A 17,542-nucleotide genomic window follows, 5' to 3' on the forward strand; every position below is an offset into this window, starting at 1 on the left:
CAGAGAGGTATAGCCCGAGCCGCTACAAAATGGAATATAACGCTGCGGATAAAGTTTTGAATGACACAATTTCATGTGTACAACATCTAAAGACCTGCATCACTATAATGAGAGCTTTCTTAAATTATGTATTTGGGTGTTTTAGGAGCCATGTTTTTTCGGGCCACAATATTACACAATGTGGATGAGGAAGGAATTTTCTGTTTGGGGTAAGTTTCTCAAAAACGTGAAAACACAAAATGGTGACGGCACCCTTCTTTAACATGCCATTGACACAAAACAATGTGGTTGTAAAACAATCTAATTCTCCTTTAAGGCACTAGCTCCCATCTAATGGGACATTTATACAATTGGGTGACAGACAGTGTCAAGCAAGAAATATTATGTTAGAATCTAGTTGCAGATAACTCAGAGCTTTCTTGGTCCTAAAATTGGCATGTTGGGCAATATATAGTATATATGATTTAAATAGAGGAATGAATATACAAGTACCATAGTTTCAGGTTTAGATTTTTGTCCCATAAAATGTGTCCTCTCAAAGGATTTGACATATGTTCTTACAGTGATGAGTTGATATCCTAAAACCATTAAGCTTAACATTCCAATGCAAATCATTCTAAGCACTACAGAGCATTTTGATCTGCACAGATTGTACATGAAAAAACAACACAATTTGATTGTGAAACCAAGGGTGTCTATTGAACACTTTGGCTGTCCCAGAAAGGATAGGTTTTAAAATGCACTTACTCCTCTGGAAGCGAGCACAGCAGAAGGCACCCAATGTGCCCATGAGGACAATGAGGGCGAGGAATGCCCCCACAGCCACTCCTATGATGACAGCCAATCGGAGGGACTCTGGGAAGACATGGATAAAAGACATTGGTACGGTGGCCATATTAGGAGTCCTGATGAGACTGAGGCTGTCCTGATATAGGCATCGTACAGAGGTGGTTTCGTCATGCAGTTGAACTCGGGTAGGCCTACATCATGTGATATACACCAAGGCTAACACTTACTGTATGTTGAACTGTGTCCTTGCTAATGCAAAGGTGAACACAACTGGTGAATGGTAAATAGTGACAACCTTTTACAGTACCATTTACAGCACGGACAATCTTGACACCCATTATTTACATTTACTTCAAATGGCTGAGAGTTTTATAGCTTTGTAACAAATGGTGTCCTAAATGTTGTGACTAGGTTCATAGGCTGTAGGGGTTGATTTTTTTAAACTGAGCTGTCTCAAAGATGAGTGTATAACCCTGTGGCTAGTCAATGTCAAGTTAATTAATTCAAGAGCATAGTTGACTTTAGTAAGATCTTCAGAATTACAGAATTGGCATTTCGACGATCCCTTTGAAAACAGATAGTTTGGAGCTTTGTAAGGGAGAAACCTAATAGATAAAAGGAGGAAATTAATGAAAAAAATCATCTCAGGTCAAAGAAATATTTCAAAGAAATCATATGTTAAGCTGTAACCAATTGAGACGTTGTAAATTAGATTACAAATTGGAGTTCTGAATACGTCTAAATGCCATTACAGGATTTCACAGATTGAATTTGTTGACATTTACCCAAGTAAAAGGCTTATCATGGAGCCATTGCCCTCATGCATGAAGTAATCATGGCAATATCCTTAATCTCTCCCAGGCTCTTACAACTCTTTTTCTATTACTTTAATTTGCCCACTTTCTCTCAGACCCCAAAATCTCTGTCTCATACACATACTCTCTCACACCTACCCACCTACATGTACACACACAGACCACACTGGTGGTATAACAAACACAGCTGTTCACTGCATAAACATTCTGAGAACATAAAAAAGTTATGACATAAAACATCTTTAACACTACCACAACAGTTGTTTAAAAAAATGTACCACATGGAACAATATGCCCACAGTTTTTCAGTAAAAAAAATGTCCAGTGTCTGGGATCATGTACACTACATGGCCAAAAGTATGTGGTTGTCGAACATCACATTCCAAATTCATGAGTGTAAATATGGATTTAGCACCCCTGTTGCTGCTATAACAGCCTCCACTTTTCTGGGAAGGCTTTCCATTAGATGTTGGAACATTGCTGCAGAGACTTGCTTCCATTCAGCCACAAGAGCATTAGCGAGGTTGGGCACTGATATTGGGGAATTAGGCCTGGCTCACAGTCGCCTTTCCAATTCATCCCAAAAGTGTTCGATGGGGTTGAGGTCAGGACTCTGTGTAGGCCAGTCAAGTTTTTCCACATGCAAAAAACCCAATTTCTGTATGGACCTCGCTTTGAGCACAGGGGCATTGTCATGCTGAAACAGAAAAGGGCCAACTCCAAACTGTTGCCACAAAGTTGGAAATAAAAAAATTGTCTAGGATGTTACTGTATGCCGTAGCGTTAAGATTTCTCTTCACTGGAATTAAGTGGCCTAGCACGAACCATGAAAAAAAAAAACAGATCATTTATTCCTCCTCCACCAAACTATACACTGGGGCAGGTACACTATGCATTGGGGCAGGTAGCATTCTCCTGGCATCCGCCAAACCCAGATTTGTCTGTCGGACTGCCAGATAGTGAAGCCAGAAAACTTTTCCACTGCTCCAGAGTTCAATGGCAGTGAGCTTTACACCACTCCACCCGACGATTGGCATTGCAGGTCTTTCGGAGCATGCAGTTGCATGGTTTGCTAACTATCGGTCTGATAGAACTCAGTGCACTCAATTTGATGGTCTGTTAAATTGTCTGTCTTTAATGGTGTGCCCCAAGACTCTGTACTTGGTTCTCTCTTATTCACTATTTATATAAATGATTTAGTCAAAAATGTCCAAAATGCACAACTTCATTTTTATGCTGATGATACTGTTATTTACTGTTGTGCCTCGTCTCTTACAAAAGCATTCCAGAACATGCAAACTGCTTTTTATACTGTTCAACATACCTTGTGTCAATTGAAGCTTATCCTCAATACTGACAAAACTAAACTAATGGTGTTTTCTATTGCCAGAAATAGACCTCTGAACCTTTCACCAATCAGGGCAAGGAGATTGAGGTTGTAACCTCATATAAATATCTCTGAATTTGAATTGATGACGGACTCTCTTTTAAATTGCATATTCAACAACTGTCACGTTCTGACCTTAGTTCCTTTTGTTTTAGTTGGTCAGGGCGTGAGTTGGGTGGGCAGTCTATGTTCTTTTTTCTATGATTTGGTATTTCTGTGTTTGGCCTGGTATGGTTCTCAATCAGAGGCAGCTGTCAATCGTTGTCCCTGATTGAGAACCATACTTGGTTCTGTTTTCACCCTTGAGTTGTGGGTGATTATTTTTCCGTTTCAGTGTTTGCACCATTCGGGACTGTTTCAGTTTTCATTTTGATTCTCTTGTTCTTTTGTATTTTGTATTCATTGTTCCATTAAATTACATCATGGATACATACCACGCTGCATTTTGGTCCTCCGATCCTTCCTACTACTCCTCAGAGGAGGAGGATGAAGAAACCCAACTTACAAAACAATTGAAGCTGAAATTGGGATTTTATTTTAGGAAAAAGGCTATATTTTTATATATGAATGCTTCCGCTCAGTGTTTGAGATCAATTGACACTCTTTACCATGGCACTTCGAGATTTATTTTAAACTGCAAAACCCTTACGCACCACTGCACTTTGTATACCAGGGTTGGCTGGCCTTCTCTAGTCACTCGTAGGCTCAGGTATACTTTTTTTTTGTTTTTTTGTTTGAATTTTTACCCCTTTTTCTCCCCAATTTCGTAGTATCCAATTGTTGTAGTAGCTACTATCTTGTCTCATCGCTACAACTCCAGTACGGGCTCGGGAGAGACGAAGGTTGAAAGTCATGCGTCCTCCGATATACAACCAACCAAGCCGCTGCTTCTTTAACACAGCGCACATCCAACCCGGAAGCCAGCCGCACCAATGCGCCGGAGGAAACACCGTGCGCCGGAGGAAACACCGTGCACCTGGCCACCTTGGTTAGCGTACACTGCGCCCAGCCCGCCACAGGAGTCGCTGGTGCGCGATGAGACAAGGACACCCCTACCGATCAAGCCCTCCATAACCCGGGCGACGCTAGGCCAATTGTGCGTCGCCCCACGGACCTCCCGGTCGCGGCCGGTTACGACAGAGCCTGGGCGCGAACCCAGGGACTCTGATGGCACAGTTGGCGCTGCAGTACGCCCTTAACCACTGCGCCACCCGGGAGGCACTGGTATACTTTTATTTACAAAGCCATTTTGGGTTTACTACCTTTTATTTGTGCATTTTTATTGTTCAGAAATGTGGTGGGTACTCTCTTCGTTCACTGGACTTTATCCTGCTAACTGTTCCAAATGTCCGAACTGAATTTGATAAAAGGGCTTTTATGTACTCTGCGCCATCGTCTTGGAACACCTTACAAAATACTTTTAAACTGGAAGAACTTGTCCCTATTGGTGTTTTTAAATCACTGATGAAGGATTTTGAGGCTGATTCCCTGACCTGTCAATGCTTGTAATTTTTTTTGTAATGACTTGGTGCTGCCTATCTTGGCCAGGGTGCTCTTGAAAAATAGATTTTAATCTCAATGAGCCCTTCCTGGTTAAATAAAGGTTAACTTCATCTGGCTGCTGGGGCAGTATTGAGTAGCTTGGATGAAAAGGTGCCCATTGTAAACGACCAGCTCCTCAGTCTCAGTTGCTAATATGTGCATATTATTATTAGTATTGGATAGAAAACACTCTAAAGTTTAAAAAACTGTCAAAATATTGTCTGTGAGTATAACAGAACTGATATTGCAGGCAAAACCCTGAGGAAAATCAAAACAGGAAGTGGCTTCTATTTTGAATACTCAATGTTCCATAGCCTCCCTTTGCTGGATTTAAAGGAATATGAACCAGATTCCTTTTCCTATCGCTTCCTCAAAGTGTTCACAGTCATCAGACATAGTTTCAGGCTTTTATTTTGAAAAATGAGCCAAAACGCTAACATTGCGTCAAGTGGTCACATGAGTTTTGCGCAACAGAATTTGGACAGCCATTGTTTTCCCCTCTCCTACTGTGAAAGACATTTGCGGTTGATATATTATCGATTTTATATTTAAAAAACAACCTGAAGATTGATTATAAAAAACGTTTGACATGTTTCTGTGGACATTATGGAAACTATTTTGAATTTTCGTCTGCGTTGTCGTGACCGCTCTTTCCTGTGGATTTCCGAACATAACGCGACAAACAAACGGAGGTATTTTGGAAATAAAAATTATCTTTATGGAACAAATGGAACATTTGTTGTGTAACTGGGAGTCTCGTGAGTGAAAACATCCGAAGATCATCAAAGGTAAACGATTCATTTGATTGCTTTTCTGATTTTCGTGAACGAGCTACCTGATGCTAAGTGTACTTAATGTTTTATCGTGCGATCGATAAACTTACACAAACGCTTGGATTGCTTTCGCTGTAAAGCATAATTTCAAAATCTGACACGACAGGTGGATTAACAAAAGGCTAAGCTGTGTTTTCCTATATTGCACTTGTGATTTCATGAATATAAATATTTATAGCAATATTTATTGTATGTAGCGCTATGCTATTCAGCAGTTGTTGATGACACTTATCCCGATAGGGGGATTGCAGCCATAACAAGTTAAATAAAATAAAATAAATAAATAGCGCATGGTGATCTTAGGCTTGTATGCGGCTGCTCTGCCATGAAAACCCATTTCATGAAGGTCCCGACGAACAGTTCTTGGTAGTGAATATTGCAACAGAGGACAGACGATTTTTACTTTTTGTGCTTTTCAGCACTCGGTGGTCCCATTCGGAGATCTTGTGTGGCCTACCACTTCGCGGCTGAGCCATTGCTGCTCCTAGACGTTTCCACTTCACAATAACAGCACTTACAGATGATCGGGGCAGCTAGAGCAGGGCAGAAATTTGATTAACTGACTTGTTGGAAAGGTGGCATCCTATGATGGTGCCATGTTGAAAGTCACTGAGCTCTTCAATACAGGTCAATCTACTGCCAATTTTTGTATATGGAAATTGCATGGCTGTGTGCTAGATTGTATTATCATTCAAATAAAATCCCCCAAAATTCTGTCAGTTTAATGTAGAGATATCTCTTTTGCATTGGATGAGTCTCAATCCACAGCATCTGCCAATCTCGCACATTCGCATCTGAGGTGAAGGGTGACAGAGCTAGAGTGTTATTTGTCAGACCATGAGACATCCCAAAAATCTGTATTCTCAGAAAATGATCTGTAGCGTCCGAACGATTTGGCCTGAAAAACTATTATAAAAAGATGAGACTCTCACGAACTGTTCTCCGTTTTGTTCTATGACCCCCACAAGCATCTTGGGACTCTTCTGAAGTTGATACAGCCAATCTGCCATCTTCTGTCTGTAGCATCCGAACAGTTTGGACTACACACTAATATGACCCCTCTGTGGAAAGGTGGACTCTCACAAATATGTACATTGTAGTTGTTTTGCTTTAGGAGACCCACAGGCCTCACAATACTTTTCTGAAGGTCCCCGGTACCAGAGCCCCAGCTTAGACAGGGCTTAAACTGTAATGAGTTCAAAAACAAAAAATACTTTAACTATGAAATTCTGAAAAAAATTGTATAAAATTCCACACAAGAGACCACTAGAGGTACAAAGGGAATTGGTGTACCTTGTTCCTTCAGTCGAATTATCTCTGTGTCGGACCCAAAGCTGTTCCAGGCGGTGCAGTTATAGATTGTCTGGAAGTCAGCAGGGACGATGTTACTCATGGTGAGGGTGGAGATGACCCCCTCCTCAGTGCTCACTGTCTCCACCGTGTATCGGCCAGACGTCCCCGACTCCAAGACTGTCTCTTTCCACGACCAGGCCTGTGGCAGACAAAGCAATGACAATTATACTTTACAGTATAGACGGTACACAAGCTAGCCACATATGCTCGACACACGCACGCACGCACGCACGCACGCACACACACACACACACACACACACACACACACACACACACACACACACACACACACACACACACACACACACACACACACACACACACACACACACACACACACACACACACACACACACACACGACAGAAACCAACCAACCTGCCAACACAACCCATTGGGGCATTAAAGATAAAGGGCATAATCCTCCTTTGGGTTGGTTAAATGCCTGTCAATGTACTATCTGCATACAAAGGCAGGTGTTACGCCCCAATTGGGACCCTATTTCCTATATAGTGCTCTAATTTTGACCATAGGTATTGGTCTAAAGTAGAATACTGCATAGGGAATAGGGTGCCATTAGGAACAGGGATCACACCAATGACTCATCTGATTGCTTCAATTTGGGCCACTAAGCCTCTGCTAGTTTGACAGGGTGACATCTGTAAGCCCTCCGTGTCCTGGAGAGAGCCACATAGAGAGCCACATAGAGGGCGGCAGCCCTCCGTGTCCTGGAGAGAGCCACATAGAGACTTGAATTCGACTTGGAGCCTCAAGACTCGGGACTCAACATTAACTTGAGACTGATGACTAGAAATAATCTGGCTAGGTTTTGTAATGTTGTCACTCCTCGGATTAGCCTACTCTCCATGCAGCCAGAGACAGTATCCGCAGCAACGCCCTGCAACAGATTGTCTCGTGAAATGCACACTCGGCTCTCTGATTGGACCACAGAACTGTCAATCAACACAGGTCGTGTGAGCTACCGAACATATTTCTGATTTGCTGTGCAGCTAGGAGAAATCGGGGATGGGTGTAGCACGTTTAACCTTTTCCTCAGTTTCTCAGAGATCGTTTATGGTAGTATATTCAAAACTTGATACAAAAATTTGTCCTTTACAAATTGGTGTGGTTATTATATATGTAAATACAACTGCAAATGCATGGTGTTGTCTTAAATACAAGTAGTAAAGTGTTACAATTTACCCCACGGTCTGGGTTAGTTGTAACAGTGCTTGTGGTGAATTGTAACAGAATGAAAAAGTACATAAATCATGACATGGAACTAATTATTGAACTCCTTTATTGAGACCATGAGAGAAACATTGCCATGTTTAACATTTTGTTTGGCAGAAATAATCATCAATATACAGAAATAATAATCAATATAAATAATAAAATGTTTGCTATTTTACACTTCATCAAATGGTCTTTCTCAACAACTAGGCTAAAGAAACACCTGAACGTTTGTGGTGTGTGTGTGTGTGTGTGTGTGTGTGTGTGTGTGTGTGTGTGTGTGTGTGTGTGTGTGTGTGTGTGTGTGTGTGTGTGTGTGTGTGTGTGTGCGTGCATGTCTGTGTGTGTCTCTGTGTGTGAATGTTCGACTTAATCAGAGTCACAGCTGTGACAATTGTTATGACGTTGGCCTGGGGTTAGGTTTATGACAGTCATAAATACCTCTTCCCCCCTTTTTCCTCTCTCTACTTTACTGAGGTTTCATTTTCAAAACCCTTGGTTAACATAGAGATTCTGGGAACATCAGTAGGTGGGGAGAAATTAACTATATTGTGGTAATCCGAACAATTTAATTTATGCGGTGGTATTTAGTAATTAAATAAGTAAATCCAATTTTGTATTGCCGATTCAACTTGTTAGCCAGGGTTCGTGCAGATAAAATAATTTACAACTTTCAGATGAGACTGAATTAAGACAACGATTGAAATTGACTGCTATTGATGTAAAATATTACTAGGTCTTTAAGAGTTTATTCGGAAGATAACAGCTCTATAAATATTATTTTGTGGTGCCTGACTCTCTAGTTAATTACATTTACATGATTAGCTCAATCCGGTGGTATTAATTACGGATAAATTATTTTATAGAATAGCATGTCATATCACTTCATCCGGCATAGCCAAAGACACGACACAGTGTTATGGCTGTCTTGGGGTACAGGCTTGGTGGGCCCATAATTTGCATTCCCAGCACTCATCCCAGACCTCCTTGGACTTGGAATTGTTAAAGTGCTCCATGCACACAATGCAGAGGTTTACCTCGTTGAAGGAATCTGAATCTTCTGCTTCAATATGCTTTGTTTTGGCTTTTGTCTTAGGCAGGACAGTTTTTTGTTGTTGTTCAATGTGATTTGTCTTGGCTTGCTTCTTTCCAGCTGTTTTTCTATGCAGGGCAATTTTTTAAGCCTTCTGAGTGCTTGACTTTTTATGCTCTGCTTCCAGTGCCTGCTTGATGGGTGTATTCTCCAAAATCTCTCAATTTTCCCCTCTTCCTACCCCTTGTTGTAATTTTCCTAGGCCCTGCTTTTGGGAAGGGGCGTACATCAACTGGGTTGATATCAGAAGAGTAATCAGGTGTTTCCCAGCCACAGCCTGAGACATGTGGGGAGGTGCCCTGTGAAGCGACTGGCGAGGTGGCCTGGAAGGCGGTTGGAGAGGGGGCCTGGATAGCAGTGGTCACAGTGGCCTGAGATGTGACTGAAGAGGCAACCTGGGAGGAAGCTGGAGTGGTGGCCTGGAAGGCAAATGGAGAGGTGGCCTGGAAAGCAGCTAGAGAGGTGACCTGGGAGGCAGCTGGCAAGGCCAGTGTGTCAGCTGGAGTACAACGATCAGTGGCAAGTGAGGGTGCAAAGTCAGATTCCTGAAATATATCAGCGTTGTATGGACAAATGCCGGTGCACCTGAACACAGCCTGTACATTGTTGGGTGTTGTGGCACCTGGAAGTGCTGTTTTGACAAGGCCTGGAATGTCATATATATAGTCATGGTCTTTCCGGGGTTCATCCGATCCAGGCATCCCTGGCAGAATTCACAATTTTCTTCAATGCCCCGTACACACTCCGGTCCAGGGACTGGTGCTTGTGTGAGCAGTGTAGGGGGAAAGAAAGCAAGACTATGCCAGAACTAAGATTGCAAAGACGGAGATGGCAGCATCGCCGTGACTAGCTCTTAGACAACTTTGCAGTATTTTGTTATTTGATGTACTATTTTTTACATCAGGAAATATTTTGTGTCATTACATACAGCCGGGAAGAACTATTGGATATTAGAGTGGCGGTAACTCACCAGAACTACTAGCATTACGACCAGGAATACGGCTTCCCTGGAGCAGTTCCTTTGTTCACTCTCCCCAGAGCAATTGAACTTATCCAGAGGCTGACCCAAAACATTGCAGGCGGAGGAGAGGCACTCGAGGCAGCCTGCTGGTTCGACTTAGGAGGCATGCACACCACCCACCACTTCCGAGTAGATTACTTGCTAATGTTCAGTCTTTGGAAAACAAAGTTGATGAACTTAGAGCAAGGATTTCTTACCAGAGAGACATCGGGGCCTGTAACATACTTTGTTTCAAGGAACATGGCTCTCTTGGGATACTCTGTCGGAGTCGGTAAAGCCAGCAGGATTCTCAGTACATAGCACAGACAGGAATAAATATCTCTCTGGGAAGCAGAAGGGCGGAGGGGTGTGTTTCATGATTAATGACTCATGGTGTAATTCTAGGAACAAACAGGAACTGAAGCCATTTTGTTCACCCGACCTAGAATACCTCAAAATTAAATGCCGACCATATTATCTCCCAAGAGAATTCTCCTCCGTCATCGCCACGGCCATTTACATACATCCCACCTCAAGTTGAAACCTTGACGGCCTTCAAAGAACTTCACTTGACCTTATGCAAACTGGAAACCACATATCCTGAGGCTGCATTTATTGTAGCAAGGAATTTTAACAGAGCAAATCTGAGGACTAGGCTGCCAAAGTTATATCAACATATTTACTGTCCTACCCGTGCAATTAAGACTCTCGTCCATTGCTATTCAAACTTCCAGAATGCTTACAGGGCTCTCCCTCACCCTCCTTTTGCCAAATCTGACCACGACTCCATCTTGCTCCTCCCGTCCTATAGGCAGAAACTCGAACAGGAACTGCCTGTGCTTTATACTATTCAACGCTGGTCTGAACAATCGGAATCCACGTTTCAGGATGGCTTTGATCACGTGGACTGGGATATGTTCCGGGTAGCTGGCAAAATAATCTAGACATGTACACGGACACGGTGACTGAGTTCATAAGGAAGTGTATAGGAGATGTAGTACCCACTGTGACTATTAAAACCTACCCTAACCAGAAACCGTGCATAGATGTTAGCATTTGTGCGAAACTGAAAGAACGAACCATCGCATTTAACCATGGAAAAATAGCCTGGTAAAATGGTAGAATATAAACAGCATTGTTATTCACTCCGCAAGGCAATCAAAAAAGGTAAATGTCAGTATAGAGATAAAGTGGAGTCGCAGTTCAATGGTTCAGATATGGGACGTATGTGGCAGGGACTACAGTCAATCACGGACTACAAAAGGAAAACCAGCCACGTCGCCGAGACCAACGTCTTGCTTCCGGACAGGCTAAACACATTCTTTGCACGCTTTGAGGATAACACAGTGCCACTGACGTGGCCCGCTAGCAAGGACTGTGGGCTCTCCTTCTCCGTGGCCGACGTGAGTAAAACATTTAAACGAGTTAACCCTCGCAAGGCTGCCGGCCCAGACGGCATCCCTAGCCGCATCCTCAGAGCATGTGCAGACCAGCTGGCTAGTGTGTTTACGGGCATATTCAATCTCTCCCAAGCCCAGTCTGCTGTCCCCACATGCTTCAAGATGGCCACCATTTTTCCTGTACCGAAGAAGGCAAACGGGACTATCGCCCCGTAGCACTCACCTCTGTCATCATGAAGTGCTTTGAGAGACTTGTCAAGGATCACATCACCTCACCCTTACCTGGCAACCTAGACCCACTTTAAAAAAAATGTACCGCTCCAATACATCCATAGACGATGCAATCTCCATCACTCTGCACACTGCCCTATCCCATCTGGACAAGACGAATACCTATGTAAGAATGCTGTTTATTGACTATTGCTCAGCATTAAACATCATAGCACCCTCCAAGCTCATCATTAACCTCAAGGCCCTGGCTTTCAACCCTGCCCTGTAAAACTGGGTCTTGGACTTCCTGACGGGCCACCTCTCAGGTGGTGAAGGTAGGAAACATCCTCTCCACTCTGCTCTGCCCTGTAAAACTGGGTCTTGGACTTCCTGACGGGCCACCTCTCAGGTGGTGAAGGTAGGAAACATCCTCTCCACTCTGCTGATCCTCAACATTGCTGCCCCACAAGGGTGCATGCTCAGCCCTGTCCTGTACTCCAAGATGCTCAATAGGGTTTAGGTCTGGAGACATGCTTGGCCAGTCCATCACCTTTACCCTCAGCTTCTTTAGCAGGGCAGTGGTCATCTTGGAGGTGTGTTTGGGGTCATTATCATGTTGGAATACTGCCCTGCGGCCCAGTCTCCGAAGGGGATCATGCTCTGCTTCAGTATGTCACAGTACATGTTGGAATTCATGGTTCCCTCAATGAACTGTAGCTCCCCATTGCCGGCAGCACTCATGCAGCGCCAGACCATAACACTCCCACCACCATGCTTGACTGTAGGCAAGAAACACTTGTCTTTGTACTCCTCACCTGGTTGCCCCAACACACGCTTGACACCATCTGAACCAAATAAGTTTATCTTGGTCTCATCAGACCACAGGACATGGTTCCAGTAATCCATGTCCTCAGTCTGCTTGTCTTCAGAAAACTGTTTGCGGGCTTTCTTGTGCATAATCTTTAGATTTCCCTTCTGGGACGACAGCCATGCAGACCAATTTGATGCAGTGTACGGCGTATGGTCTGACCACTGACAGGCTGGCGCCCCACCCCTTCAACCTCTGCAGCATGCTGGCAGCACTCATACGTCTATTTCCCAAAGACAACCTCTGGATATGACGCTGAGCACGTCCACTCAACTTCTTTGGTCGACCATGGCGAGGCCTGTTCTGAGTGGAACCTGTCCAGTTAAACCGCTGTATGGTCTTGTCCACCGTGCTGCAACTCAGTTTCAGGGTCTTGGCAATCTTCTTATAGCCCAGGCCATCTTTATGTAGAGCAACAATTATTTTTTTTAGATCCTCAGAGAGTTCTATGCCATGAGGTGCCATGTTGAACTTCCAGTGACCAGTCAGTATGAGGGAGTGTGAGAGCGATGACACCAAATGTAACACACCTGCTCCCCATTCACACCTGAGACCTTGTAACACTAACGAGTCACATGACACTGGCGAGGGAAAATGGCTAATTGGGCCCAATTTGGACATTTTCCCTTAGGGGTGTACTCACTTTTGTTGCCAGCGGTTTAGACATGAATGGCTGTGTGTTGAGTTATTTTGAGGGGACAGCACATGTACACTGTTATACAAGCTGTACACTCACTACTTTACATTGTAGCAAAGTGTCATTTCTTCAGTGTTGTCACATGAAAAGATATACTCAAATATTTACAAAAAATGTGAGGGGTGTACTCACTATTGTGACATACTGTATATAGTCTTAATTCATTCCTACTTAGATTGGGGTGTATTGGGTATATGTTGTGTAATTTGTTAGATATTACTGCACTGTCAGAGCTAGAAGCACAAACATTTTGCTACACCTGCAATTTGTATTTTTATTTAACTAGGAAAGTCAGTTAAGAACAAATTCTTGTTTTCAATGGCCTACGTGAGGAAGCTCTCTGGACCCCTTCTCCAGTAGCTACTTTCTCTCTTTTCAGAATCTGTACAGCGACACATGACATATGTCATACTTTGCAACAGATCTAATGGACTTCCCCTGCTCTGCTACATCATTTGACACTCTTTTCAAAGTGTGGAAAGGTACTCTCCTGTCTGTGTTTCTTTTCCACGATCTAGGCATGCTGAAAGTTAAAGAAAACGTTCAGTTTTAATTGGGTTAGTTGTAACATTTTCTCACAAATTGGAACTACAAATCAGTTGATGGCATCACAAAAACACATTTGGTCAAAATAATTACTTTCTTACCTCAAAATCAGATTTATGTCAATAGAATCTGCAGAGTTTATCACAGGGACTTGCTTTTTCACATGAGTGTTTAGGATTAAACTGAGCATGTGCACAGCGAATCACATGATTCTACCTCGCTTCTGATTGGAAGAGTTGCAAGTGTTACAACTATCTTAGGGGCGGCAGGGTAAACCAGTGGTTAGAGCGGTACCCGAGCTGACAAGGTATCTGTCCTTCTGCCCCTGAACAGGCAGTTAACCCACTGCTCCTAGGCCGTCATTGAAAATAAGAATTTGTTCTTAACTACCTTGCAAAGTTAATTAAAGGTAAACATTTTTTAAATTAAATCCTGTGTTACAATCATCCCCGGTCTCCCCTATAGGATCGGGTACAGCACAAACATCAAGTTGTAGGCATAGAGGGTTGGTATAATACATGCAGCTCCAAAAATGTGTTGGTGATCAAGAATATTAACTGTTTACTTTGCAAGCTCACCAGCAATGGGGCATCAAGTAACAATTACTAGCATAGGCCTACTGGTCTTTTGACATGCTAAAATGGCTGGAAATTGATAATTTACTTATGTAGATTGCATTTGGAATTTGTTTGTGAAATGAATTATTACTGTGACGAAGATGCGCCATTGGCTCGTATCTTCACTTGCCCACTCCAAACTCCAGTGGAGAGCGCTTTGTTATTTTGTTGAAATGTGTGCTGTTTCTTTCACAGGTAGCCTAGTGGTTAGAGCATTGGACTAGTAACTGGAAGGTTGCAAGATCAAATCCCTGAGTTGACAAGGTACAAATCTGTCGTCCTGCCCCTGAACAAGGCAGTTAACCCACTGTTCCTAGGCCGCCATTGAAAATAGGAATTTGTTCTTAACTGACTTGCCTAGTTAAATAAAGATATATATATTTTTTAAATGCATATGTGGTAAATCTATATTCCATCTAATCCTACAATAATTGCTAGCATTTCATCATTCCATCCCCGTACCTGTCACGCCCTGGCCATAGAGAGTATTTTATTCTCTATTTTGGTTAGGCCAGGGTGTGACTAGGGTGGGCATTCCAGTTTCTTTATTTCTATTTTATGGCCGGGTATGGTTCTCAATCAGAGACAGCTGTCTATCGTTGTCTCTGATTGGGAATCATACTTAGGCAGCTTTTTTCCCACCTGTGTTTTGTGGGTAGTTGTTTTCTGTGTAGTTTATGCACCTTACAGAACTGTTTCGGTTTTCCCTCTTGTTTATTTTGTTTGAGTGTTTTGTGATCAAATAAAATCAAGAACACTTACCACGCTGCACTTTGTCCGATCGTCATTACGATGACAGCCGTGACAGAACTACCCACCACCAAAGGACCAAGCAGCGTGGCCAGGAGGAGCAGGGATCCTGGGCCTGGGAGGAGAGGGAGTGGAGGACCTCATGGACATGAGAGGAGGTTATGGCAGGGGACAATACCCTGCCATGGAAACAGGCGGAAACAGCAAGGGATGAATGGTGGCGATACCATTAGTCACGGCAACGAGGCAAGCACGAGAGGCAGGTCAAATTGTTTTGGGGGGGAGTGGGCACACAGGGAGTGTGGCAGAGTCAGGGTTCAACAGACCTGAGCCAACTCCTTGTGCTTACTGTCGGGAGCGTGGTACTGGTCAGGCACCATGTTATGCGGTGGAGCGCATGTTGTCTCCAGTGCGCGTTCACAGCCCGGTGCGCTACATTCCAGCTCCCCGCGCTGGACGGGCTAGAGTGGGCATCCAGGCAGGACGGATGGTGCCGGCTCAGCCCGCCTGGCCTCCAGTGTGTCTCTTTGGCCCAGGATATCCTGAGCCGGCTCTGCGCACTGTGTCTCCGGTGCGTCTGCACAGCCCAGTGCGTCCTGTGCCAGCGCCACGCATTTTCTGGGCGAAAGTAACCATCCAGCCAGGACGGGTTGTGCCGGCTCTACGCTCAAGACCTCCAGTGTGCCTCCACGGCTCAGTGTATCCGGTGTCTGCTCCAAGAACCAAGCCTCTAGTATGTCTCCCCAGCCTGGTGAGTCCTGTGCCTGCTCCCAGAACCAGGCCTCCTGTATGTCTCCCCAGCCTGGTGAGTCCTGTGCCTGCTCCCAGAACCAGGCCTCCTGTATGTCTCCCCAGCCTGGTGAGTCCTGTGCCTGCTCCCAGAACCAGGCCTCCTGTATGTCTCCCCAGCCTGGTAAGCCCTGTGGCAGCTCCATGCACCAGGCTGCCTATACGTCTCCTCACTCCAGTGATGATCCATGGCCCGAAGCCTCCAGTGATGATCCATGGCATGAAGCCTCCAGTGATGATTCATGGCACGAAGCCTCCAGTGATTATCCATGGCCCGGAGCCTGCAGTGAGGATCCATGGCACGAAGCCTCCAGCATTGATCCCCAGTCCGGGGCCTGCAGTTAGGGTCCCCAGTCCGGGGCCTGTAGCGATGGTCCCCAGTCCGGGGCCTGCAATGAGGGTCCCCAGTCCGGGGCATGCAGCGAGGGTCCACAGTCCGGGGCTTGCAGCGAGGGTCCCCAGTCCGGGGCCTGCAGCGAGGGTCCCCAGTCCGGGGCCTGCAGCGAGGGTCCCCAGTCCAGATGCGCCACCAAAGTGGGGGGAGCCAGAGGTGGAGCGGGGTCTGTGTCCCACATTGGAGCCGCCACCGAAGTAGATGCCCACCCAGACCCTCCCCTATAGAGTCCCCAGTCCGGGGCCTGTAGCGATGGTCCCCAGCCCTGGGCCTGCAATGAGGGTCCCCAGCCCGGGGCATGCAGCGAGGGTCCACAGTCCGGGGCTTGCAGCGAGGGTCCCCAGACCGGGGCTTGCAGCGAGGGTCCCCAGTCCGGGGCCTGCAGCGAGGGTCCCCAGTCCAGATGCGCCACCAAAGTGGGGGGAGCCTGAGGTGGAGGGGGTCTGTGTCCCGCACTGGAGCCGCCACCGAAGTAGATGCCCACCCGGACCCTCCCCTATAGAGTCAGGTTTTGCGGCCGGAGTCCGCACCTTTGGGGGTGGGTACTGTCACATCCTGGCCATAGGGAGGCTTTTATTCTCTATTTTGGTTAGGCCAGGGTGTGACTAGGGTGGGCATTCTAGTTTCTTTATTTCTATGTTTTGGCCGGGTATGGTTCTCAATCAGGGACAGCTGTCTATCGTTGTCTCTGATTGGGAATCATACTTAGGCAGCCTTTTTTCCCACCTGTGTTTTGTGGGTAGTTGTTTTCTGTATAGTTTATGCACCTTACAGAACTGTTTCGGTTTTCCCTCTTGTTTATTTTGTTTGAGTGTTTCGTGATCAAATGAAATCATGAACACTTACCACGCTGCACTTTGGTCCGATCCTCATTACGACGAGAGTCGTGACAGTACTATTTATTCCAATATTTTAAGACATTTCTGTTTCATGTTTGAAATACATTTTCATTTATCATTTCTTGCCCCCTGAGTGGTTCGATGTTTGTTGTGAACATGAACGCTCGCAAGACTCATGAGGTATAAGTTCTGTTTATTTACTTCAATGTATGGTTTCCTTTGTTAATATTTACAGGGTTGTGTCGGAATTCTGTGTGTCTGTGTCCTTATGTCTCTGTCATTCATAATAGGAGCGCCTCAGTGTGCACAGAAATAGGCTACTTGGCCTGCACGCCATGCTTTGGAGTAAGCAGTCTACAGTGAAAAAGATACAATTATTGTTCCAT

The 17,542-nt window shown here is 44.8% G+C and overlaps 1 protein-coding gene across 1 annotated transcript in view; it reads right to left on the reverse strand.

Moving 5' to 3' along the window:
- Positions 1 to 17,542, reverse strand: part of LOC139418061 (kirre like nephrin family adhesion molecule 3a) — a 286,108-nt gene that overhangs the window by 15,689 nt on the left and 252,877 nt on the right. The window contains exons 11-12 of the mRNA XM_071167221.1: positions 6,660 to 6,858; positions 748 to 855 (exon numbers count right to left, since the gene is read on the reverse strand). Of these exons, the coding sequence (XP_071023322.1) occupies positions 748 to 855; positions 6,660 to 6,858 (307 nt within the window). The remainder of the gene's footprint in view (positions 1 to 747; positions 856 to 6,659; positions 6,859 to 17,542) is intronic.

The sequence above is a fragment of the Oncorhynchus clarkii genome, chromosome 10, assembly GCF_045791955.1.
Source record: "Oncorhynchus clarkii lewisi isolate Uvic-CL-2024 chromosome 10, UVic_Ocla_1.0, whole genome shotgun sequence".
NCBI lineage: Eukaryota > Metazoa > Chordata > Actinopteri > Salmoniformes > Salmonidae > Oncorhynchus > Oncorhynchus clarkii.